At 37.4% G+C, this 25,014-nt stretch overlaps 1 protein-coding gene across 1 annotated transcript in view; it reads right to left on the bottom strand.

Annotated features, from left to right (window-relative positions):
* LOC134586218 (IgGFc-binding protein-like) overlaps positions 1-21,647 on the bottom strand; it is a 34,853-nt gene extending 13,206 nt beyond the window's left edge. The window contains exons 1-17 of the mRNA XM_063441713.1: positions 21,566-21,647; positions 18,189-18,793; positions 17,479-18,034; positions 17,104-17,303; positions 16,396-16,776; positions 15,920-16,206; positions 12,616-12,887; positions 11,685-11,747; positions 6,404-6,553; positions 5,773-6,029; positions 5,302-5,386; positions 3,324-3,386; positions 2,799-3,040; positions 2,342-2,625; positions 1,655-1,932; positions 771-1,372; positions 100-655 (exon numbers count right to left, since the gene is read on the bottom strand). Coding sequence (XP_063297783.1) covers positions 100-655; positions 771-1,372; positions 1,655-1,932; positions 2,342-2,625; positions 2,799-3,040; positions 3,324-3,386; positions 5,302-5,386; positions 5,773-6,029; positions 6,404-6,553; positions 11,685-11,747; positions 12,616-12,887; positions 15,920-16,206; positions 16,396-16,776; positions 17,104-17,303; positions 17,479-18,034; positions 18,189-18,793; positions 21,566-21,647 — 4,963 coding nt within the window. The remainder of the gene's footprint in view (positions 1-99; positions 656-770; positions 1,373-1,654; positions 1,933-2,341; positions 2,626-2,798; positions 3,041-3,323; positions 3,387-5,301; positions 5,387-5,772; positions 6,030-6,403; positions 6,554-11,684; positions 11,748-12,615; positions 12,888-15,919; positions 16,207-16,395; positions 16,777-17,103; positions 17,304-17,478; positions 18,035-18,188; positions 18,794-21,565) is intronic.
* Between the last annotated feature and the right edge of the window lie 3,367 nt (positions 21,648-25,014).

The raw sequence follows: 25,014 nt of genomic DNA on the forward strand, positions 1-25,014 counted from the left end.
TTTAATAGCATTTTTCAGTATTATAAAATACCTTTTGCATGGCATTAGAAACATTTCACTGGTATATGTCATGTTTGTATAATCCCCAAAAATACTCACTGCAGAATGTTGAGTTTCTCCAAGTGATGCTAATTCCAGCCCCTTGGCAGGCATCACCATATGCCTCTAATGCATTGCACAGAGCAGCATCACCAAGGGCACACAGATCGAACACACAGCCACTCAAGAATCTGTCTGGGTTGATTACAGAATGGCAAGAATGGAATGGACCATCTTTACTTGTTATAAGGCCACAATATGTATCGCTCTTATAAAACTCTTCCTTCTCTGGTGGACAAATTGGAGGTGGAGGAACCGGTGTGCATGATGGATCATCGTCATCCACTTTCCAGCTGTCTCCCAGCTGATTAGAGTTCTGTGCTTGTTGTCCATTAGGCATCATGAAGTCGTCCTTTCTGTCTCCATTGAGATTACCACATATTCCACAAGTCTGATTGAAGTAGGTGGTTGGAACATTTACCTCCACTGTATGATCAGTGTCATATGAAACTGTGAGTTTGAAATCTGTTTCCACCCGTATATAACGTCCACTTCGGGTCACTGTCAAGGATCCATTAACTAAAATGACTGGAAGAGTTGTCCAAGCACCATTTACCTAGAAACAAGACAACATTTGTGAAAGGATTTTGAAAAATTGTTAGCCAGTGAGCCTATACTACAACCATGTAACAATACAGTTGTCAAAGCTTATTAAGTTAAGGTGAGCTTACCATTACACGGTGAGGTTCATTTTTCACAATTGTTATCCTGTTATTGTAAACATCTACCATAACTTTTTGTACATATGACACTGTTGGGTTTCCACGATGTTCATTCTTGGCTTCAACATTAAAATATGGCAGAGGAGTAGTTGAATTTCTGCAAAACTTGGAAAGTGTGTAGGTGCATACTCCCATGAAATGATGAACTTCTTTGTCAAAAGTGTTATAATGAGGGTCTCCATAGATAACGCAGTTGCCAAATGTCAAATCATAACAGCCAGGTTTTCCATTTGTTATGCCACAGTACTTATCAGGTGGACAAGAAGCAGAACTACATATTAATCCCCCACCTGCTGATGGACATCTGCAGTGTGTAGAGCAAGTGTCATCTGTCCAGAATTCAGAGCCCACAGGATAATGTTTGTCACCATCCCAACACCCACACTGGCCAACTGGGACACACTTCTTGTCATAGAGAACATATCCTGGGTTACAGAAACATCCTTCAGTACAGGGAAGTGTACATGTGGATGGCGATCCTGGGTTTACACAAGTAGCTTGACAGGCTGTACCACATTGCTCGTAATGACTGTTGGATGAGCATTGAAGAGCTATAACAAAAGTAAAAAACTCAACTTGGTCAATGAAATAAAAGAGAAACAATATCCAAATTGAATACAATTCAAAATGTACATATGTGAGAAATATACACGTTCAAAATATAAATGGAAATCATGAAATAATGCAGTACACACTTTTACATAAAAATAAGATTGAAAACACCATGTGTAAGTCCCCAACATACACATAAAATATCCAATTATGATATGATTAGATGTTTTGCCTTATCCACCATCACACTTTTTTTATTTATAACAAAATATTCTACTTACGACAAAAAGTCTCGTTCCTCCATGGGTGTATGGTTATCCCATTGGACTGGCAAGCTTCTGCATATGATTGGAGACTGTTGCACAGAGATTCTGGATCCATGTTCAGTTCACACATGTCATAGAGACAGTTAGTAAAATACACATTTGGGTTTATTACAGTGTGACATTCTCTGAATGGGCCATTTGTGTCAGTTATGAGTCCACAGAAGTTGTTACTAGAAATTACATTGTTCTCATCATCTGTACAATCTGGGGTATGGACTGTCCCTGGAGAACAGCTATAAGAAAATAAAATATTTAAGTAATTATGTATTTAAATATAAATCATATAAATAAAATATTAATGATAAAAAAATAAGTAAATTGGCTTTAGCTCTCCAGGTTTTAGGAATTAATTACCTAAAAAGTATAAACTCTGTCTTGTTTAATAACTTCTCCACAAAGATCAATTTAAGGTTAATATAAAAACTTTGCTTTAATGCTTGTTGCAATTTTTTCACTCAAATCAAGGTCTATATAGACAGTAGTAGACAGAATTTGCTTTGGTTTTTGGGCCTCTAAATATCATCTGATAAATTCAGTGTGTTTCCTCAGGAGCTATTTTAGCCAAATTTTGCCATTTTTGTCAAAAAAATATTTTCATTATTTTACCCACTGTTTTCAAATGCCATGAAATATTTCCCTCACCTTGTGTCATTGTCAACTTGCCAACTGTTACCAAGATCAGCAGAGTTTGACTCTAATTCTCCATCTGGGTTCAAGAAGTCATCAGTTATATTTCCATTGAAATTCCCACATATTCCGCACACTTTATTTCCATAATGACCTGGGATTATCACTTCCACCCTGTGATTTCCATCAAACATCACACTCAGGCCAAATGTTGTTGTGACACGGACATTTTTTCCACTGAGGAAGATGTTAACTCCTGGTGTAAGGGTGACTGGTAAAACCACAGATATTCCATCCACCTATCATAAAAGAAATATGATTTAATAATGGTTCAGAAATGTTGGCATTGTTGGATATTATTGTTATTGAAAGAGGCAGATTGCTAAAAATTAATCTAGCATAGAAGTTATGAATCATATATTGAAATGACCGCGCATTAGTATATAATATGATTGATGTGTAATACTCTCACCTTAACCTGCCTTTCTTTCTCCAGTGTGATCCTGTATCCATGAACATCCACATTCACATACTTAACATAGGATACTTTAGTGTTGCTCCCTCTATGCTCATTTGCTGCTTCCACATTGAAAAATGTCAGGTGTCCATCATCCTCACACACTTTTGATAAAGTGTAAATGCAGGTTCCCATAAAGTGGTGAAGCTGATTATCAAAGGTTTGGTAGTGAGGATCACCAGATATTACACAGGACCCTAAGAGGTAAGATGCAATGTATGACTTTTAAATGACATGGAATAAAAAGTTGTTATGTATATGAAGTGCTAATTGACTAGATATCTGTATTTTTGTTTAAAATCTTATTAAAAGTAGGAAGTACATTTGGAAATCTGATTATGTACTGATCATAATATTAATTTCAACATTTTCTTTAATCCATAATCACAACATACACAAAAATATCTAACTATAGAGAAAAGTAGTGAATATCTCAATATAAGCTTTATTTTCAATGTTCAATATTAAGAAATTATTTACCTGGAGGAAGTGGGGCTTGGGTAGTCGTTGTGGTGGTTCTGGTTGTTGTAGAGGTAGTAGGAGCTATGGAAGAAATATCACGAATGAGAGATGAACTGATTATTATGATATGTGAAGTAGGAAGAAAGTAATATAAATATATAATATATATTTTTTTTTAATTCTTTATTTTTGTAGTGCTCAGAGTGACAGACATGCTGATATCGCCACGACAGCAGATACAAGTTGATGGTATAACAAAGAATAAACAGTTTCATGGCGAACATTGACAGCACAATTTTTTAAAAGGAATCAGGCTAGATATAAATGTCTCCAACATTAGTTTCAATCAGGCTTATAGTTACGTAAAGGTAGGGTAGACATTTTAGTTAAAGTCAGGAGCTTATAAGGTTTAACAGCTTTAAACAGAGATTCACAGTAGAGGCTTTCTAAGTTATGTTAATATTAACCATTGCATAACTAGGAGTTGTCCTAAGTTGTTGCATATCGAAGGTAGATTACAAGATTAAACGGTTAAAGGATAAACAGTTAAAGGATAAACATGGCAGAGTAATATATGGCTATTGCTGTAGAGTAAGTCATAAGAGTTAGAGTACAAAGACACTGAGTGCCAAAGTATATAAACATATAGCTTTGAGTAGCCTTGTAGAAAACTAATAACATGACTCAGGAGGAATGAGTGTTCTAAAAGTAGCAAGCACGTTTGCGTTTCTAGATGAGTGCACATTCATTATTGTAAGATGCTAACATGTTGTATAGTGGTGGTGATGGGAGTTGGTGTATGGTGTGGCAGTACATGACATAAAGTCCCAAGAGGTATAAGCAAGTTCATGCATCTATTTAGCATTTTAGTCCCCCTGAGTGAGGCACCATCACCAGACTGCAACTGCATCCCCATCCAGACTTGTCATCCGATTCCTGAGCGTCGCTGAGTGTGGGAGCATTCAGAAGTGATCCAAGGTGCTGCCACTCTGGCGGGGGTGGAGGTGCCCCTCCTGCCCCAGGCTGGTGTGTAGGCCTGCGTCTTCTGGCCTGAGACTCGGTGGCATATATTGCACGAGTGTCTCCCCCTCGTGGGGGTGGCGGTAGGTCTGCCGGTTGAATGCCGCTTGAGTTTCCACCCATGTGGCCGACGCTTGCGGGTCGTAGCCCTCTTGGCCTCCCGCCCGGGTGGGCTAGGGTAGGTGAGTGTCGGCTTTCGGTCCGGTGCTGTGCCCGAGGGAGTCCCCCTCTCGCCTGGCTGCCTATAGTTCTCCTTTCGTTTTGCCTCGGCGCGCTGTGCGCGCTGCTGGAGCTTCTCCCAGAAGTTATGGAATAGGGCATCTAGACGCTGCATAAGGTCTGTGCCGCAGTCGGAGCCCTGCTCAGGAGCTGCAGGCTGAGTTAGCAGTTGCCGCGAATTCTCCGCCGCCATGTTTGATGAGCCACGTGTCGCCGGACCTGATGCCCTCACGTTGTGCATAGGCTCGGTCTGGGTTCGCGGCGTGGACCGGGATATCCCCCACCGGTCCCGGGGGGGGGGGGGGGGGTAGGATGATGGAGCGTCGAGGTGGTCGTGGAGCAGGTAGGAGGAAAGGAGAGCGGCCGTCTCCCCCTTGCCAGCCATTCTGCAGGCCTCGGTCAAAGCAACTTGGGGTCTCGGGTGGGTAGGTCGTCGAGCAGGGTGTCCAGAGGTGCACCCCGAGAATCCCCGTTCAATTATGCCCTTTTAGAGTGGGTCTGTGCCAAGTTTATTGGGTATTTTCCCCAAAAACAGGCAGAAATTTCAGGAGCTCAGTTTTGGCACGTCCACTCTGCTTGGCAGCTAGGCTCCGCCCCCAATATACAATATTTTTAATAATGCATTAGTCACACTTTACTATATGTAATGTATTATTGTCAAAAATCATAAATCATTGAAGTAGTAATTGTGTAATGTAATTTCCATTAAGTCATTATCATACTTTCATTATCATGAGATGAACATTTGAAGACTTACCCACACAATGTCCAGAGACAAAAGAGATATCATCAACAGCAACATCACTACGATAATCTTCACCTCTAACACCTTGTATAAAGATCTGTAAAAACATAATCATTTATGCTTGAAGGAACTCTATTTGAACCATTTTAATGTTGTAATAACTGGCATGCGTTGTTCACACTGGCTTGCACTGCATACAATATGCTTTAGGCAATTATCTGGACAATTAGCTTGCAGGTAAGCTGGGCAGGATGTGGGCAAATTTTCTGCTCATATATATGGATGTTGCAGGTAAGGAGCATCCTCTCCTATACAGATAGTGGACTGATATGCCAGCAACTGCTCCACACAAAGAGGAAGCAGGAAGGAGTCTGTGCTTTCCCAACCACAAGACACCAGGGCCTTTATCTCCAGCAACAAAGTAGCTGGATTATAATGAAGAATACTTCATAAATGCACATATGATTTCTAAGGGTCACTTACCTGAATGCTACCTGAATTTGGCAGGGAGACTTCTTCTAAACGCCATAAGTCACCTTTGTTGCCCTGCTGTGAAGAAACAAGCTGCAGAACTGCATTTCTTAAAATGTAGACTCTCAGTTCCATGGACCTTGCCACACCATACATATGGTACCAGAAACGTAAACAGTGAGGCCCATTAATTTCACACTCAGGACTTTCTAATTGAGCAACATCTCCAGGTGCTGAATTACGGCCATCAATATGAATATAGAAACCATCTTTAAAAAAAAGAAGTCAGTAGTTTACTTGAGACATCCACTACTTTATACACATTGATACATTATATACTACAAATATATACTCATAGATACATGATATATTATGTTAGAAAATATATTATACAACCAAATTATACTCTATTGGTCTTATATGGTACAAATATTTATTAATATAGATACGTGATATATACATTCACATGATACTCTATTGATCTATTGTTCTTAAACTCTTGAGACTTGTGAATACTTTGTTTTAAGCATTTACAAACATATGTGAGAACTACTTGCTTCCTATCCCAATATTGTTTAGATATTGTTGTTTACAAGCTTTTGCACATCACAAATGTGATATCTGCTTGAGTACATGTGCTTACTTCCTGTTGTATGGTCAAAGGAGGGTCCAGTCAGGCTAGATGCAGTTGGTCCTCTGTGACGTATCCAATCAATATCATCTGATGTTGACTGTTTCCAAGAGCAAAGATCCACATCAAATGAGCAGACCATTTGACACTTTTCAGGATATTCTAAAACAAGCGTATATTTAGTAAAATCAGTTAATGAATTTGGAATGCATGATTCTAAAACCAATGAGTAGCAAAAAAAGAAAAATATAAACATAGGTAGCATTACAAGTATGCACATAGCTGTAACATTTACTACTTTTTATCTTAGCTAAAATCATATAAAACAGGGTGACCAAGAAATAGCTCTCAGTCATTTACAACGATAAATCGTTTATGGTACTGTCATGGTTTGTAAGGATCCAGACCAGACATTTATTCTCTGGCCATTCATAAATTACCTTGCTGTTGCTCAGACAAGGTTGGTGGCATATATCATCAGGTTGAACATTGTTTAATATCATATCCCTTATACATTTAAACTGCTCTCTCACCCCGTGCCTGACTGTTGAGTTTCTTCCCATTACTGTGTTGGGTGTCTCCCCTCTACTGTTTATTGTGCTCAGAGTTCTGATAGCAGATTCATGGTTCCTTACTTGAAATTGATATATAGTTTTCTTCTGATTTAAGGTTTGCTGGGTTTTTTGGTTTTTATTTTTTTTTATTTCCCTGATAGATTTAAACCCTTAAAGAAGAATAGAATTGATCACTTTCTGAACCATAACCAAACCTATCATTTGTGCTATGTTTTTGTTCCACCAAATATTATGGATCCTCCATAGACAATATATTTTCCCATATAGACATCAGTAGTGAAGGCTGCAGGAAATGACAAAACTTGGCAGATCCCTTTTATCAAGTTTTGTCAAACCATATAAAGTGGGAAATGTTAAATCAGGTGTTTCATATGCTTTTTGTGCCAAAATCACTTTTAATATACATTTTGCACTGTAATAATCGCTATGCCATAGACACATGGTGCATTAACCCCTTAAGGACACAGCTTCAGAAGCTTGACTTACGCTTAATGACACAAGCTATTTTTGCATTTTCTTGCTGTTTGCGTTCAACTGCAATTTGCATCTCTCTCATTTATTGCACCGGCACATATTATATACTGTTTTTTAAAGGACAGAAAGGGCTTTAATTTGATATAACATATATATATATATATATATATATATATATATATATATATATATATATATATATAAATGCTTACTTATTATAAAAAAATACAGAAAAATGCAAAAAAAATGAAAAATATTGTTTTTTTTTTACAGTTTTTGCAATCATAATGTGTGCCTAATTAGTGCAGGTTAAGGAAAGTAATTAAAAATAAATTCATTTATTTGTTCTGATTTACAGAATATATAATGTGTCTGGGATTTTCAGTTTTTTTTTGGTAGTTACAAGTCACAAAGCACAAGGAGTAAAATAAAATTTTAATGTGGAGCGATTTTAGAATTTGGTATGTTCGTCTTGTAAGCCTAATGGCCATAAAAGAAAAAAAATTGCCACACAAAAGTATATATTTATATAAAGTAGACATCACAGGCTATTTACCTAAGGTTGTTATGACACTTTCTACGTAGCCATTTTACCGCCAACCTCTGCTAAATATTGGAGTAAAATTGTGTTTTTGGGGGGTTTTTGCACACAAACGTATAACAAAGAACTTCTCATGTGTATTTTGTAAAGTTGGTGTGTGCTATTCCTGTACAAAGTTTTATTATGTGTTCAGTTACTTCTGCTGAGTACAACGGTACCCCCATTGTATGTCTTTGGCACTATTTTGTGAAGCTACAGTGCCATATAGGAGACCTGTCCTTTTCAGTATTCACAGTAGAATTTTGAGGGATTTAATGAGCCTATGCTTCCATTTGGGGTATTATAACAGTTTGACTGTTCAAAAACCCCCACAAAGGCCTACCATTTGTAAAAGTAGACACTCCAGGGTATCTCATAAGGTGCATATTGTGCCTTAACATGCCCCCATTTTTTTACCATTACATGCCAAAGTATGTGGTAAAAAATAATTTTGTGCATTTTTTACATACGGATTGCATTTTTGCTGGGCATTTTGTATATTTCATATGTGCCACTAAGTTCAAACCCCCCAAATTATGCTCAGCTAAGTCTTCTGAGTAAAAGGACACCCCCATTGTATGTCTATGGCACTATTTCGTGAAGCTACAGTGCCATACAGGAGACCTGTCCTTTTCAGTATTCACAGTAGAATTTTGAGAGACGGATTTAATGAGCCTATGCTTCCATTTGGGGTATTACAACAGTTTGACGGTTCAAAAAAACCCCACAAAGGCCTACCATTTGTAAAAGTAGACACTCCAGGGTATATCATAAGGTGCATATTGTGCCTTAGCATGCCCCCATTTTTTCACCAATATATGCCAAAGTATGTGGTAAAAAATAATTTTGTGCATTTTTTGACATACGGATTGCATTTTTGCTGGGCATTTTGTATATTTCATATGTGCCACTAAGTTCAAAACCTCCAAATTATGCTCAGCTAAGTCTTCTGAGTAAAAAGACATCACTATTTTGTGAAGCTACAGTGGCATATTGGAGACCAAGCCATATCAGTTTTTACAGAACTTTGAATTTTGACGCTGGGCCTATGTGCAATTTCCAAGCATCTTCGCAGGTTTTAAATTCAAACTACCCCACAAAGGCCTACCATTTCTTAAAGTAGACACCCCAGGGTATTTCAAAAGGCATATTTTGAACCTTAGCGTGGGATCATTTTTCCGCTAGCTTGTACCAGGTGTAGTGGTCATAAGCGTTTTTTTCTGCCTTTTTGACACACAAAGTGAGTTTGCACAGTATATTTTGCAAACCTTATGTGTACCACCACTCTATAATACTTTATATGTTGCTCAGCTATGTCGGCTGAGTACAAAAATACCCCCATATGTACCTTTGCCAGGTATATGTGGACATCGGAGGGGCACATTTGGGACACAGCCATTCCATTTTTTTTCAAACTTTACATTTTTACGCTGTGCCCATGTCCCATTTTAGAGTATTTTACCAGGCTATATAATCCAAATACCCCAATAAAGCCATACCATTTCTTAAAGAAGACATCCATGGGTATTTCAAAAGGCATATTTTGAACCTTAGTGTGGGATCATTTTTCCGCTAGCTTGTACCAGGTGTAGTGGTAATAAGCGTTTTTTCTGCCTTTTTGACACACAAAGTGAGTTTGCACAGTATATTTTGCAAACCTTATGTGTACCACCACTCTATAATACTTTATATGTTGCTCAGCTATGTCGGCTAAGTACAAAAATACCCCCATATGTACCTTTACCAGGTATATGTGGACATCGGAGGGGCACATTTGGGACACAGCCATTCCATTTTTTTTCAAACTTTACATTTTTACGCTGTGCCCATGTCCCATTTTAGAGTATTTTACCAGGCTATATAATCCAAATACCCCATAAAGCCATACCATTTCTTAAAGAAGACATCCCAGGGTATTTCAAAAGGCATATTTTGAACCTTAGCGTGGAATCATTTTTCCGCTAGCTTGTACCAGGTGTAGTGGTAATGAGCGTTATTAAATTAATTTTTTAACTTTTTAAAACTTTTTTTACTTTTTAAAACTATTTTTTAAACTTTTGTTTTGCTTATTAATTTTTTTAAAGTTTCCTAAACTTTCGTAAAACTTTTTTTTACAGATTTAACATTTTTCTAAGCTTTTTCTTTTACCGTTAACCCCTAACTAGCAGTAAGCAGCACTAACAGTAAATTCCCCATTTTCCCATAACTCCCACCCACCCCAGCTAGCAAAATATTTAATTATACAATATTTAAATTAGTTAATTAAATAAATTTAACCCCTGAGGGTTAATAAATAAATAAAAGTTAATCGTCAGGGGTTAAAAAAAAATTAGATCACAGTATAATACTGTGATCTGTATTTTGATCACTGTAGGCAGTGATAGACTGGCTGGGAAGGGGTTAATTTTTATTTGGACTGGGTAAAGGGTTTATTTTTTTTAGTTTTTTACTTAAACGTTATTAAACCTTTTTTTTTAACTTAATTTTTTAACTTTTTAAAGCTTATTTTAAAACTTTTTTAACGTTAACCCCTAGTTAGCCTAACACTAATTCCCCCAATTCCCCGCTAACTTCCACCCTCCCCAGCTAGCTAAATTTATAATTTTAAAATATTTAAATTAATTAATAAAATAAATTTAACCCCTGAGGGTTAAAAAAAAAAGAATTAACCCTCAGGGGTTAAAAAAAAAATCAGATCATATTAAAATGTAATCCCTGCCAATTGATCACTTTAGCCAGTGATCAATTGGCAGGGAAGGGGTTAATTTTTTATTTATATGGGTAAAGGGGGGGTAAAGGGGGGTGGGATTTTAATTGTACTTTATTTTTTTAACACCAGGGGGCAGGATCACTGAAGATCCGTCTCCCTGCACTTCACACTGAACCCGGAAGTGCAGGGAGGCGGAGGTGAGTATGCAGAGCACATGTGCCCGCTCAGACATGCTGTCAGAGCGGGCACATGTACAGGGGCAGCCCGATCCGGTGCTCCCGGTCTGCCTCTAATGCAGAGGCAGACCGGAGCACCATTAACCCCACGATCGCCACGATTGCGGCGATTTGGGGTTAATTTTACCGCGTGACGGACGAGGTCCGTCATCCGTCATTAAGGGTATCCCCTGGATGACGGACCTCGTCCGTCACCCGTCCTGAAGGGGTTAAGATCAATCATCCCAAGGTCATTATAACTATGGAAAGCATATGCAATCATTTTCAAACTAAATGTTATAGTTGCTATCATTTATAAAGGTTATCAAGTTTATCACTATAATTTATAAAGTTTACAGGTCATTCATGTTATAGATAGATAGATAGATAGATAGATAGATAGATAGATAGATAGATAGATACATATAGCTTTTAGCCCAGGCAGGGGAATGTAATCTACAGCTTTTTAGATGTTGTGGATTTCATCTCCCATGATGCTGTCATAGCTATAATTTTGGCAAAATATCAGGGGGCATGTGGTACACAGCAACTACCTTTTAGTCTATAGAGGTCACCTGGAAATCAATATGTACAAAACAAAGCACTTTATGCATTATAACATTTTTAGCAATGGGAATAGACTTAAATGGGACATTATAAGTCAAGTGATTATTAATACTACTAACAAAATATATTTGAACTTGTTACTGTGAGTAAAAAGCATAACTGCACTATTTACCTGTGGTGACAGTGGTTGGGGTGGTTGTTCTATATGTAGATGCTGTGGTAGGAGTGCTTGCATCTGTAAGTAATAGCATAATTTGTGGATGTTATTCACTCTACAATAGCATTTATAACAACAAAGAGAGGGTTGGTTGTAATTACATCAGTCAGTAGAATTATTCTAGTGAGTGAACATGTGAGAGAGCAATCTAAAAAATGCCTTAATTGATAAATGTTTACTGTGTGTACATCACAAGTTGGGGTGATGGAAGAATACACAAAGAAAGCGCAACCTGCATGTTTAATTAGTGTTTGCTGTCTATAGTAATGCTTTAAACATTATTTTGATAATGTGATTGTTTTGTCATTTCATTTAAATATGCATTTTGTGATCTGTCGTTACATTCAAATAGTAACATAGCTAAAAAAAAGCTTTACAAAAAAAACTACTATACAATAAATAGCAGCTTATTAAAAAAAAATGAAGTGACAACTTAAAAAGTACAATAAATGTAGGGTTGTAGGATAAATAATAGATCTGATGAAATACCCATTAGAATGCGCGTATCCATATCAAATAAAAGTATACATTTAATGTCCATCACCAATCTCTCTAGAATCCAAGCTCATTGATGACATAAGTTCCAAATGTAGATACCCTGAAGCATAGGAGTGCTGCACCAGTATAAAAAAAAGCATATAGTATAGTAAAAGCATGGCTCACCAGTGACCAGCTTCTGCATTCTGGTGAGCCACACGTTTTCTATATTAGTTGGACTTTTAACAGTAATCTTACTGGTTGGCACCCTAGTAACTGTATCTTTGGTACATAGTCAAACTTTAAATGTTTTATTTCCAACAGTCACCTCTGCCTGGTTTAACTATTTATGTGACTATTATAAGTTCTTAATAGAAAAGAGAACAAGCTATCTACTCATTTAACTTACCGCAGACAGTGCCCTTTCTCCAGTCTCCAAGGTTAACACCAGCACCCTCACAGGCAGCAGCGTAAGATTCTAAGGCATTGCAGAACTGTTCTAGGTCTCCTCCTGTGGCACATTGATCATAGACGCAGCTCTCAAAGTATATCTGAGGGAGGATGTAAAAGTGACATTCCTTGAAAGGACCATTGCCTGATAAAATGATTTTGCATTGCTCTTCATATTGTTTCTCATCAGCAGCATTACACGGGGGAGGATCAACCACATCATCTTCACACCTACAAGAAAAAGCATACATGTGTTTTATAAATAGTATGTCAGCGCCTTTTAGAAATATATACACAGTACATGATTACATGTACAGCAAGATATATATATATATAAACCAAAGAAAAGAAAATGTTACTTGCGCTTTTTCCTTAATCCCTATGTATATTTAGACAAATGGAGGTCATTTAGTTGCTCCAATGGCCATTGGAGGGATGCCCGCCTGCCAACGTCAAGGCAGACCCCCCCTAAGCGGGTCCTAACACCGACCCTTCAGCCTGCTTCCTAAATATACATAGGGATTAAGGAAAAAGCGCAAGTAACATTTTCTTTTCTTTGGTTTTTACTATATATTGGGGCTGATGTGTGTTGTAGTCCTAGCTGCTTTAGCGCAGGACTTCTCTTTTTGTATTTGTATTTACTTTGTATCACACAGCCTGGTTACAATGCTGCTACCCATCCCATGTGTTCCCTATTAAGGGTTAATAAGTAAAGGGGTGTATATAAAAAATACCCCTTTCTGTCTCATTAGAGATATCTTTGCCAGAAGCTCAAGGAAGCAGGCTGAAGGGTCGGTGTTAGGACCCGCTTAGGGGGGGTCTGCCTTGACGTTGGCAGGCGGGCATCCCTCCAATGGCCATTGGAGCAACTAAATGACCTCCATTTGTCTAAATATACATAGGGATTAAGGAAAAAGCGCAAGTAACATTTTCTTTTCTTTGGTTTTTACTATATATTGGGGCTGATGTGTGTTGTAGTCCTAGCTGCTTTAGCGCAGGACTTCTCTTTTTGTATTTGTATTTACTTTGTATCACACAGCCAGGTTACAATGCTGCTACCCATCCCATGTGTTCCCTATTAAGGGTTAATAAGTAAAGGGGTGTATATAAAAAATACCCCTTTCTGTCTCATTAGAGATATCTTTGCCAGAAGCTCAAGGAAGCAGGCTGAAGGGTCGGTGTTAGGACCCGCTTAGGGGGGGTCTGCCTTGACGTTGGCAGGCGGGCATCCCTCCAATGGCCATTGGAGCAACTAAATGACCTCCATTTGTCTAAATATACATAGGGATTAAGGAAAAAGCGCAAGTAACATTTTCTTTTCTTTGGTTTTTACTATATATTGGGGCTGATGTGTGTTGTAGTCCTAGCTGCTTTAGCGCAGGACTTCTCTTTTTGTATTTGTATTTACTTTGTATCACACAGCCTGGTTACAATGCTGCTACCCATCCCATGTGTTCCCTATTAAGGGTTAATAAGTAAAGGGGTGTATATAAAAAATACCCCTTTCTGTCTCATTAGAGATATCTTTGCCAGAAGCTCAAGGAAGCAGGCTGAAGGGTCGGTGTTAGGACCCGCTTAGGGGGGGTCTGCCTTGACGTTGGCAGGCGGGCATCCCTCCAATGGCCATTGGAGCAACTAAATGACCTCCATTTGTCTAAATATACATAGGGATTAAGGAAAAAGCGCAAGTAACATTTTCTTTTCTTTGGTTTTTACTATATATTGGGGCTGATGTGTGTTGTAGTCCTAGCTGCTTTAGCGCAGGACTTCTCTTTTTGTATTTATATATATATATATATATTTTAACAAAATCACATTTATGTAACAACTCAATAGTTTAATGAACACCATTTTGGTAGAGATCATTTAACTGTGATTTAAATTAATAATAAAAAAGTAGATAAAACTGTTACTAATATGCACCATATTAAGGTATACAAATATGTACCATACATTTGTCTTTGTACTATGAGATGCAACAGAATATAAAATGCACTCACATATATGTAGTCTCTGTCTGTCTCTGTTAGGAATGCGGTGTGTGTGAGGGATGCATTGTGTGCATCCTTTGTGTGTGTATAGTGTATGCAGTGTGTGTACATTTATGAGGTGTGATAGGGGCTATGTTCTGTGTGGGTGAAGAGGAATAGTTTATTTTTTTATTAGTATTTATTATTTAGCTTTATTTGAGGCTTCACTCAGAAATGGTGTCAACATTGTCAGGCCTATAAGACATTTTTTGTAATACCAATTCTAATTTACTTGGATTAAATATGTGTGACATGTCATGATTCCCTTTTATTCCAGAAGTTTGGTCTTTAAGGGGTTACATAATAAAAAAAAAAGGAAGTGCTATCTTGTATTATGTAAAATGAGGAGCAGGTGTAATTTCAAGTTCAAGCCTATCCAAAAATGTAAGAAAAATTGACCAACCAAAAAACAAAGCTTTCCCCCCCCACACATCCAGTCTGTAGCATCAGTGACCATTCTTCATTTAAAAAAAAACAAAACAAAAATGTGCTCTAGTGCAGAAAAAAAAGTGGATTTTTCTAAACAAATTTAAGGATGGAATGGGTGAGTGTGTCATCAATTGCCCATTTGCTATTTTCCCTTATTTTCAAACTAAATTTATCTTGCTGCACCTCTGCCTTTTGTTTTTTAAAATGTCATTCATTGTAATGGTTTTGCTCTGCCTGTCTTGCAGTGACTGCTACCTTCAGAGACACAGTTGGCAGAGTATTGGTAAAAAAAAAAAAAAAGCAAAGCGGTCTATTCTCCATTCCATCACCCTCTTTCTGGTGCCAGGAATGGCACTCTAAATCAAGAACTGAACCGAACATGTTCGGTGAGTCGGAAAATACCCTGAAATTTTGGGGTGCAGCATGGAAATCTGAATTTTGCCTGAACACTCAATCAACCAGAATTTGGTCAACTTGCAGATTGGTCTAAAAGAAATCTACAAATTTGTAGTCTGCTTCTAATTTACAGATAAACTTTCTATTTAGTATATTGTTTGCCCAGATTAAGTAATTAAGTCCACATTATCCTATATGCATTTTTCTTATTCAATATGTGTGCAAATGAAATATTCATAATGTACTTAGGATGTCGTGCTTTTAATAGTTTACTGAGACATTTATGTTATTGTTGAGATATACATTTATTTATTTTTCTAAATTGTTTAACCTTTCCTCCATTACATGATTTGCATGTTTGTGCTGTGACCAAATTAATGAATAGTCATCTTATGCTTATATACTTACACCCAATCATCATCTGGTACCCGCCAGCTGTTACCAAACTCATTTGAGTTAAAGGCCAGAAAACCATTAGGCATTAGGAAATCATCCAGTATATTATCAGTATAGGTGCCACAAAGACCACAGAGCTGCCCTTTGAACTTCTCATGCACTTTAACAAAAAGTTCATGGTCTCCATCAAATTTTACTTCAAGGCCAATGTCAGCTTGGAGAACAACATAGGAACCACTTAAATATATTGAGATACCAGGGATTGAATTTACTGGCAAAGTAACCTGGCTTCCATTGACCTACAATAAAAAGATCTAAGTTAGAAATTGTCATATTTGTAGTTATAGTAATAAAAACTATGAAAAGGTGAATTGAAACCACATAGATTGTTCATAAATAAATAAAATATTATTAAATTTAATCAGATATTAAATTTGTGTTATTTTCAAGTTATGCTATATTCAAAATATATGATTGTTACTACTTACGTAAACTATTTTGTTCTTGCCCAGGACAATGTGCAGGTCTCCGATTCTAAGAGCAACTGAATTCAAAGCTGTCCAGGTCAAGCTTCCTCTGTGCTCATTCCTCGTTGTGACTGAGAAGTCAACAGATGAGTTTTTACAGGTCTCCACAGTGGTATAAGTACAAGCTCCTTGGAAATGGTACAGTTTGCCATCAAATGTGATGTAGTGAGGGTCACCATGAATATGACAGATGGTAAAGTCTGCCTGGGTGCATCCTAGAACACCACCCTGAACTTTGCATATTTCATTGGGTCCACATTGCTTGTCATTGCAGGTCACATTGTTGTTTCCAAAACATGTACATTGCCCATCACATTCTCCTTGCCAGAACGTGTCTCCTTTCTAGGAAAGTGGAAAAATATTTATTAGCATACTCCAGTATTACTACTAATTATACAAATTAATCTTATATAATCTAAGCATTTCTTTACATGTTAGAAACAGAAGTTTAAATCACATATAAGCTTCTAAATAATACAAATTCTGGTCACAGGGTTCCTCATGAAAAACATGCATTGCAGATAGTGGGGTTTACTGTGTTAAAATGGTTAAATCGATAGGATACCACTGTGCACACTGCATCATATTTCTGCTATCCAGAGTAAATTTGTATTAAGAATTATTGGATTGGAGTGCTCGTCAATATCTATAAATACTTAAAATACTGACCTGATAGTATTTGCCATTGTAAAAGCATCCACAGTCACTGACAGAAACACAGGTGCTTCCACTTAGAACAAAGCCAAGATTACACTCACAATCCTCAATGCATGGCTTGCTGCAATTGTTTGACGCAGTTTGATCCACACAGGTGGCAGGACAGGCACTTGAGCATGGGTTATAGTGACTGTTAGCAGGACACTCGAGGGCTAGATAGAAATGTTAAATGTTAGAATGAAAAATACATATTTTACACTGAATGCATCAATAATGAAATAACACAAAGTCCTGTTGGACGAAAGTAATTTTTTTCATTACTATAAAAATAGTTTGTGTGATATTATCAATTTAATTCAGATATATTCCCTATTTTAAAACACTCACGGCAGAATGTTGAGTTTCTCCAAGTAATGCTAATTCCAGCCCGTTGGCAGGCATCAGCATATGTCGCTAATGCAGTGCACAGAGCAGCATCACCAAGGACACACAGGTCAAACACACAGCCACTCAGGAATCTGTCTCGGTTGATTACAGAATGGCAAGCCTGGAATGGACCATCTTTACTTGTTATAAGGCCACAGTAGGTATCTCTCGTATAAAACTCTTCCTGCTCGGGTGGACAAATTGGAGGTGGAGGAACTGGCGTGCACGATGGGTCATCATCATCTACTTTCCAGCTGTCTCCAAGTTGATTAGAGTTTTGTGCTTGTTGTCCATTAGGCATCATGAAGTCATCTATTCTGTCCCCATTAAGGTTTCCACACATTCCACAGGTTTGATTGAAATAGGTGCTTGGGACATTCACCTCCGCTGTATAATCATTATCATATGCAACTGTGAGTTTGAAATCAGTCTCTAACAAGACATATCTTCCACTTCGGGTTACTGTTAAAGATCCATTTAGCAAATTGACTGGAAGAATTGCCCAAACACCATTTACCTAAAGAGAAAATTAAAAATTTGGTGAGAACAATGTGTATATATAAAAACAAATACAAATCACCTTTGTTTAATCCTTACGCTATCTTACAAGTACATAACAAAATACCCAACTGTATGTTGCATATTTTTTACTATAAATTTTTTTATTATACCTGGACACGATTAGGTTCATTTTTCACAATTGTTATTCGATGATCATAGACATCTACTATAACTTTTTGCACATATGACACTGTTGGGTTGCCACGATGTTCATTCTTTGCTTCCACATTAAAATATGGCAGAGAAGAAGTGGAATTACTACAGAGTTTTGAGAGTGTATAGGTGCACACTCCCATAAAGTGATGAACTTCTTTATCAAATGTAGTGTAATGTGGATCTCCATAGATGATGCAGTTACCAAAAGTTAGGTCATAGCAGTCAGGTTTTCCATTGTTTATGCCACAGTATTTGTCAGCTGGGCAAGAAGCTGGATGACACTCTAATCCACTTCCTGTTGATGGACAACTGCATTGCACAGAACAAGTGTCATCTGTCCAGAATTCAGAGCCTAAAGGATAATGTTTATCTCCATCCCAGCACCCTTGGCACTGTGAATCTGGAACACATTTCCTATCTAGAAGTACATATCCTTTGTCACAGACACATCCCTCAGCACAGGGGAGATTGCAAATGGATGGGAATCCTGGGTTTGAACATGTGGCTGGACATGATGTACCACATTGCTCGTAATGACTGTTGCTTGGACATGGCAGGGCTGTAAAGTGCAAGCAAATTCATAAATGTGTTAGAAATAGCATAGTATGTGTAACAAAAACATTTTTTTCTAGCAACAAAAATGTATAAAATTGCTGAAATTTGTGTTTTATAGACTCCTTTATAGCTCTTCCAATTATTCTAGAATGAAAGAGTGTCAGTTTATTTCAAGTGATCAGATATTTTGTTTGAAGATTAGACTTCTTGAAGCATCATGAATTAAACAAAACAACTTAAAAATATCTTCAGTTAAATAACTCTTGATTGAAGTATAGCTTTGGGGTGTTGAATATTTTTGGGATAAAAAACAATTTTACTATTGTATATCCAAGTACTTGCAAGGCCATGGTTTTATACTTACGACAGAAAGTTTCATTTCTCCAGGGGAGCACAACAACACCTGCCTCCTGGCAAGCGTCTGCATATGCCTGGATGTTGTTGCAGAGTGTCTGTGGATCCAGTCGTAGGGCACACATGTCGTAGTAGCAATTTATAAAATACTCCCTTGGATCTACTATAAGATGGCAGTATTGGAAGACACCATTGAATGGAAGCATTATACCGCAGGATTCATGGCTCTCAATTTCTCTTTTTTCCTCATCAGTGCATTGCATACTATCATCAGAGTCTTGAGAGCAACTTTAATGAAGGAAAAAAAAAACACTGGTGTCAAGTAGTTGTTTTTTGGGCATTACATTATTTTCAATACATTTTTTTGTTTTAAAACACCCATGAACCCTGTAACCAAAAAGGACTGTTGTACCAGTAATTAAAGCTTGTTTTTGAGAGGCATCAAAACATTATGCTTTATGGGTATAGGAAATCTTGAGTGCAAAACATTACTATTTTATTCTTGCTGGGATTTTTTACAAACAGATAAAGCAAGTTTTGCAACAATATTATAGAGTATGTAATTAAAATATAATTTTTTTTATTTGCAAAGTATTTTAATGAAAACGTAAAAGTATTAAGATGACAAAAAAATAATGGATTGTATATAAAGTATAGGAAGTTACAGGGTGTATGAACAAACAATAATGAGAGATTATACATCAACAAAAGAGGTACATTGTGAATAATCATATGAAGATAGTCTGTAGTAACCAAATTATATGCGCTGACTTCTCTATGTAATTTTTTTTTCATTATTAATCCTATGTGGGAAATGGTTAAATAAGAGACAAAGTGAGAAGAAGATAGGAATGAGAGCAAAATAGAAAAGGTGAAGGCTTAAGAAGAAAAAATATAAAAGAGAAATAGAGCAGTAAAATATTATCAAATAAGAGAAACCACAATATGGGGTGTGGGAAAGAAAACAAAAAGGAAGAGTGGACAAACAAAAAAACAAAACAATAATAGGAATAGGGATGGCAGTCAACTAGATTATTCAATTCCTGACCAGTAATAAGACAAGGTTAGGACTTAGGGGGATATCTCTAAGAGGAGGCCATTGCAGCGATATGTTGCACGTAAGGGTGGAAGACCTTGTTATGGACAGGAAGAGAGCCATAGAGTTTCACTGTCATCTCTTCCATATCGTGGAGATACCTAATTTTGTAAAATATACAATGTTTTTAAAGCCCCTTACGTACTGGAAATTTATGATTTCTATAGAGACTAGGAAGTGACTGAAGATCAGTCTCTAATGGTCCATCGTGGTTTTAATGGCACACATAATTATGAATGCATGGATTCTGAGATTTATAGAATATGCAGCTTAATTGTTTAAATTAACACTATAATGTTAGGAATACAAAGCTGCGTTCCGAACACTATAGTGTCCCTTTGACTCCCCTTCTACTGCGCCTTAAGGAATTTGACATGTGTAGCTTGGAGGAAAGACGAGACAGGGGGTAATATGATAGAAACATTTAAATACATAAAGGGTAGCAACACATTAAAGGAGGAGACTATATTTAAAAGAAGAAAAACTACCACAACAAGGGGACATAGTCTTAAATCAGAGGTTTAAAAATAATATCAGGAAGTATTACTTTACTGAGCGGGTAGTGGATGCATGGAATAGTCTTTCAGCTGAAGTGGTAGAGGTTAACACAGTGAAGGAGTTTAAGGATGCGTGAGATAGGCATAAGGCTATCCTAACTATAAGATAAGGCCAGGGACTAATGAAAGTATTTAGAAAGTTGGGCAATCTAGATGGGTCAAATGGTTCTTTTCTGCTGTCACATTCTATGTTTCCATGTTTCTCACTCCCATCCCATTTTCTGGATATAGAACTCTCAGAGATATTTTGTGTGCTCCAACCCAAAAAGATTTCTGACATTATCTTTGCCTTTGACATGCTTTATCTTAGATGTTCTAAAAGACAGTCCTGCATATTATCCTGTCCTCCAGTGTTGTCATTCATTAAAGCATCAAAGGGTAGATCGTGCTGCTTTTAAAGTGATGTTGATTACTAAAAATGTGTTATCTGAAAGTTTATGGTGTTGAATAGGGCCGTAAATTAAGTTAGTCAGGGGTCTAGTACATGCAGACACAGTAAAAAAAAAAAAAAAACGCAAGATTCAGAGCCAGTGTCTAGTGCCCAACATATTTGAACCTCACCAGTAAGCACTGTGTAGGTATACAGTATACAATTGCAATCATTTCAGACAATTTCTGCAGTTATAAGGAATATGATGAAAGTAGGACAGAAAAGGATGCTCCATGTACCATACCCAATCCAACAAGAATAATTGCTATGATGCTTGGTTTGTTCCTTTAATGTATATCATTAGAAAGACTAGATATGAGAGCTTTATAATTCACCTACCTAGCACCACCAGGCACTTGCCAGCTGTTACCATAGCTGATAGAATCATCCTCTTTTTGCCCAGCAGGATTGAGGTTATCATCTCTGCGATCACCGTTGAAGTTGGCACAGATTCCGCATACTTTGCCCTGATATAGCTTAGAAAGTGTCACTTCAACCCGATGGTCTCCATCATATTTTACTCTCAGGCCAAAGCCAACTGTAGCAGTAACGTACTGACCACTCAAGCTAACAGACACTCCTGGCGATAAGTTCACTGGAAGAATCTGAACCTGTCCATTTATCTGAGGATGTGTTATTTAAAATATTATTAGATTCTAATAAATATCCAATTCTACATTCTTTATATTTAAAATGGTAAATGTATTAAATATCAGAATTTTATATTTCTAGCTATTTTAAAAATAATTTGTTACAGCCTTAGATTCAATGCTTACTTAATGGAACACGCAAGCAACCTAACTACTACAGTACCCTGGTGCAGAGCCCCTGCTTCGAGTAGCCAAGAGAGGTAACAGACAGTGGACAAAGAGAGTAAAGCTGGATGAGTTCCAGTTGAGTGAGTATGTTAATTTTGGTGTTTGCCTTATAAGGTATTTAGATGTGTCTCTATATAGCAACATGTCTATAAATAACAATATATATATATATATATATACTTATGTGGGGTGGCTGGGGGGGGACTGCTTAATGGAACATATCAGCATTATACACAAATACATTTATCTATAAAGTTGGAATATTGCATTGTTATTTTAAAGAACTGACCCTCTTTTTCCTGTGACATAAAGGGTTACTTACCTGCAATCCAGTGGCACGAAAATCAGTACTGATCTCATGGCCAATAGAATGCTCTTACATAGAAGCATTGTAAGCAGGGCACTTGCACTGCAATCACTGTGCTGCACTTTCAGTGCTTTTCATATAGACATATTAAATCATCAGCTTGTTTATGAGTATCATTGCCACCAGCTTTGTGCCTGTGCACATAGCAATCAGGAATATCACCCTTTCGGCAGTTCGATAGACAGCTGAGAAGAGTGAAACCTTCTCAATTTAGAAAAGTGCTGCTTTAATATTGAAATCTGCAGTTTTATAAAGTGACAAAGTGACATATTTAACCCCTAAAGCACATCAGGAAGCTGAAGTGGTTTAAAAGTGTGGAGTGTTCCTTTAAGAATGTGCGTGGCCAATTAATTGTATGGGGAAGTACCTTAGGTGCAAAAGCACAATTTATCCATAGATGAGCTCCACTCTCTGTTGGTTTAAGTGTCTAATTTCACACATGACTCACACATTCTTATGCTTGGCCAGTATATGTCCTGAGAAGGATTGTATAGCTTTCAGTTATATCATTTTCTCTTACCTTTACGACTCTGTTTTTTTCCAAGCTGATAGTGTAGTTATGAACATACAGTATTACTTGTTTGACATAAGATACATGGGTGTTCCCCCCTCTGTATTCATGCACTACTTCCACATTGAAATAGGTCAAAGTGCTGTTCTGCTCACATAGCTTTGTGAGGGTGTATGTGCAGTTTCCCATGAACGTATGAGGATAGTTATCAAATGTGAAGTAGTGGGGATCTCCATAGCCACTACAAGTACCTCCTGCACAAAAAAAAAGAAAATTAAGTTTGTTAAGCCAGCTGCGGCGGTCTGCCAAAGTATCACCACCACGGATGTCCTTTTCCCAATAAAATAACACAAATAATGCCAAGGTGTAATGTCGCCGGTATTGCATAACCCCCCACACATGAGCCAAGGCCTAATGCTGGGAGAAGAGTGGTTTATCTGGGGCCACACACCACCATTTATGCAAAAGCCCAAACATGGTGTTTCTCACACAGAAATGCAGGGAAATCCCTTCCATGATCCTCTGTGCCTGAGAGATAATTAACGGAATACACATTGATAATTACATTATCTCTCAGGGACAAGAAATTATAACAATTTCTAATCACCCCACAAATACCCCCAAAATACATGGAAACCCCACAAAAGTCACATAGCTGGGACCTGGGCAAACAATATATCAAAAAATCCCCCAGATCCATTTGGTATGTTTGGATCAACATCGCGGGGAAGTTTTGACCGGTCTGCCACGAGGTCAAAGCCCAAAATAGTTCCAGGGAAGTTGTAGCAAGTGCCGTTCTCCATTTGTTGGGTTTTGTATGAAAACCACATAAGTTAGACGAAAGCGGATTAGTGTAGAATGCTCCCCGTGTTTGGTAGTCCATATCTCCCGAACGCTGTTCATGTAGGTGTAGCAGAACTGGAAGAGGCAGCAGGTTCATGGTGACCGGTGTTCGCGCGAGTGCCTGGCTGAAATTAGTTCCAGGCACTCGATGACCAAGTCCCGCTGCCTGAGTTCGGAAGACAAAATGCCCGCCAAAATGGCTGGGGAAAGGAGCCGAAAGTGATGGGGTTATTCCTTCACATCAGCTATTTCCAGAATATATAATACAATAAAAAAACAATCAAATCTTTGAAACCATATTAGCAGTCACATTTAAAACTGTCAAATAAAATAAAAATGTACCGTCTATAGAGATCGGAGTAGTTGGGGGAGTAGTTGGTTTGATTGAAGTAGTTAATGTTGTCATTGGAGTTGATTCTGCAAAATAAAATGTTATCACATACTGGTAAACCAAATGGCAAATTGATAGTAGCTGTATTTCTACCTTAGTAATCATAGTATTCATGAAAAAGGAAAATATTGTAGAAAAAATACTGGAATAATTGATTGAATAGCATAAATTCGATTTCATGCATCATCACAATCAGTTTTCTTCTCTACCTAAAGTAGACCTCTTACCTTACAATGTTGTCACTCAAATGTATGCTTTTTCAATATCTTGTCTATACCAACTTTAGTATAACTTCAGCTTAAAGGAACACTGTACTCACTATAATAACTTCATCTAAATGAAGCTGTTATAGTTCCTACAAATGCTCTCCCCTTCCTTAGTAGCCCCTACTGTTAATATTATACTAACTAGGCAGGGGAACATAATCTTCAGCATTACAGATTTTGTGGACTACATCTCCCATAATGCTGTTATAGCTATAATTCTGGCGAAGCATCATGGGGCATGTAGTACACGGCATCTGGAGTGTTGAAAGTTGCTTACCTTCTAGTATATAGGGGTCACCTGGAAATCAATGTTTAGAAAACAAAGAACTTTATATATTATAACATATTTAGCAATGGGAATAGACTTGAAAGGGAGATTTTAAATCAAGTGATTATTAATACTACTAACAAAACATATTTGAACTCGTTACCGTGACCGTGAATAACAAACATAACTGCACTATTTACCTGTGGTGACAGTGGTTGGAGTGGTTGTTCTAGATGTAGATGCTGTGGTAGGAGTGCTTGCATCTGTAAGTAATAGCATAATTTGTGGATGTTATTCACTCTACAATAGCATTTATAACAACAA

Source organism: Pelobates fuscus, chromosome 2 (genome assembly GCF_036172605.1).
Source record: "Pelobates fuscus isolate aPelFus1 chromosome 2, aPelFus1.pri, whole genome shotgun sequence".
NCBI classification, from domain to species: domain Eukaryota; kingdom Metazoa; phylum Chordata; class Amphibia; order Anura; family Pelobatidae; genus Pelobates; species Pelobates fuscus.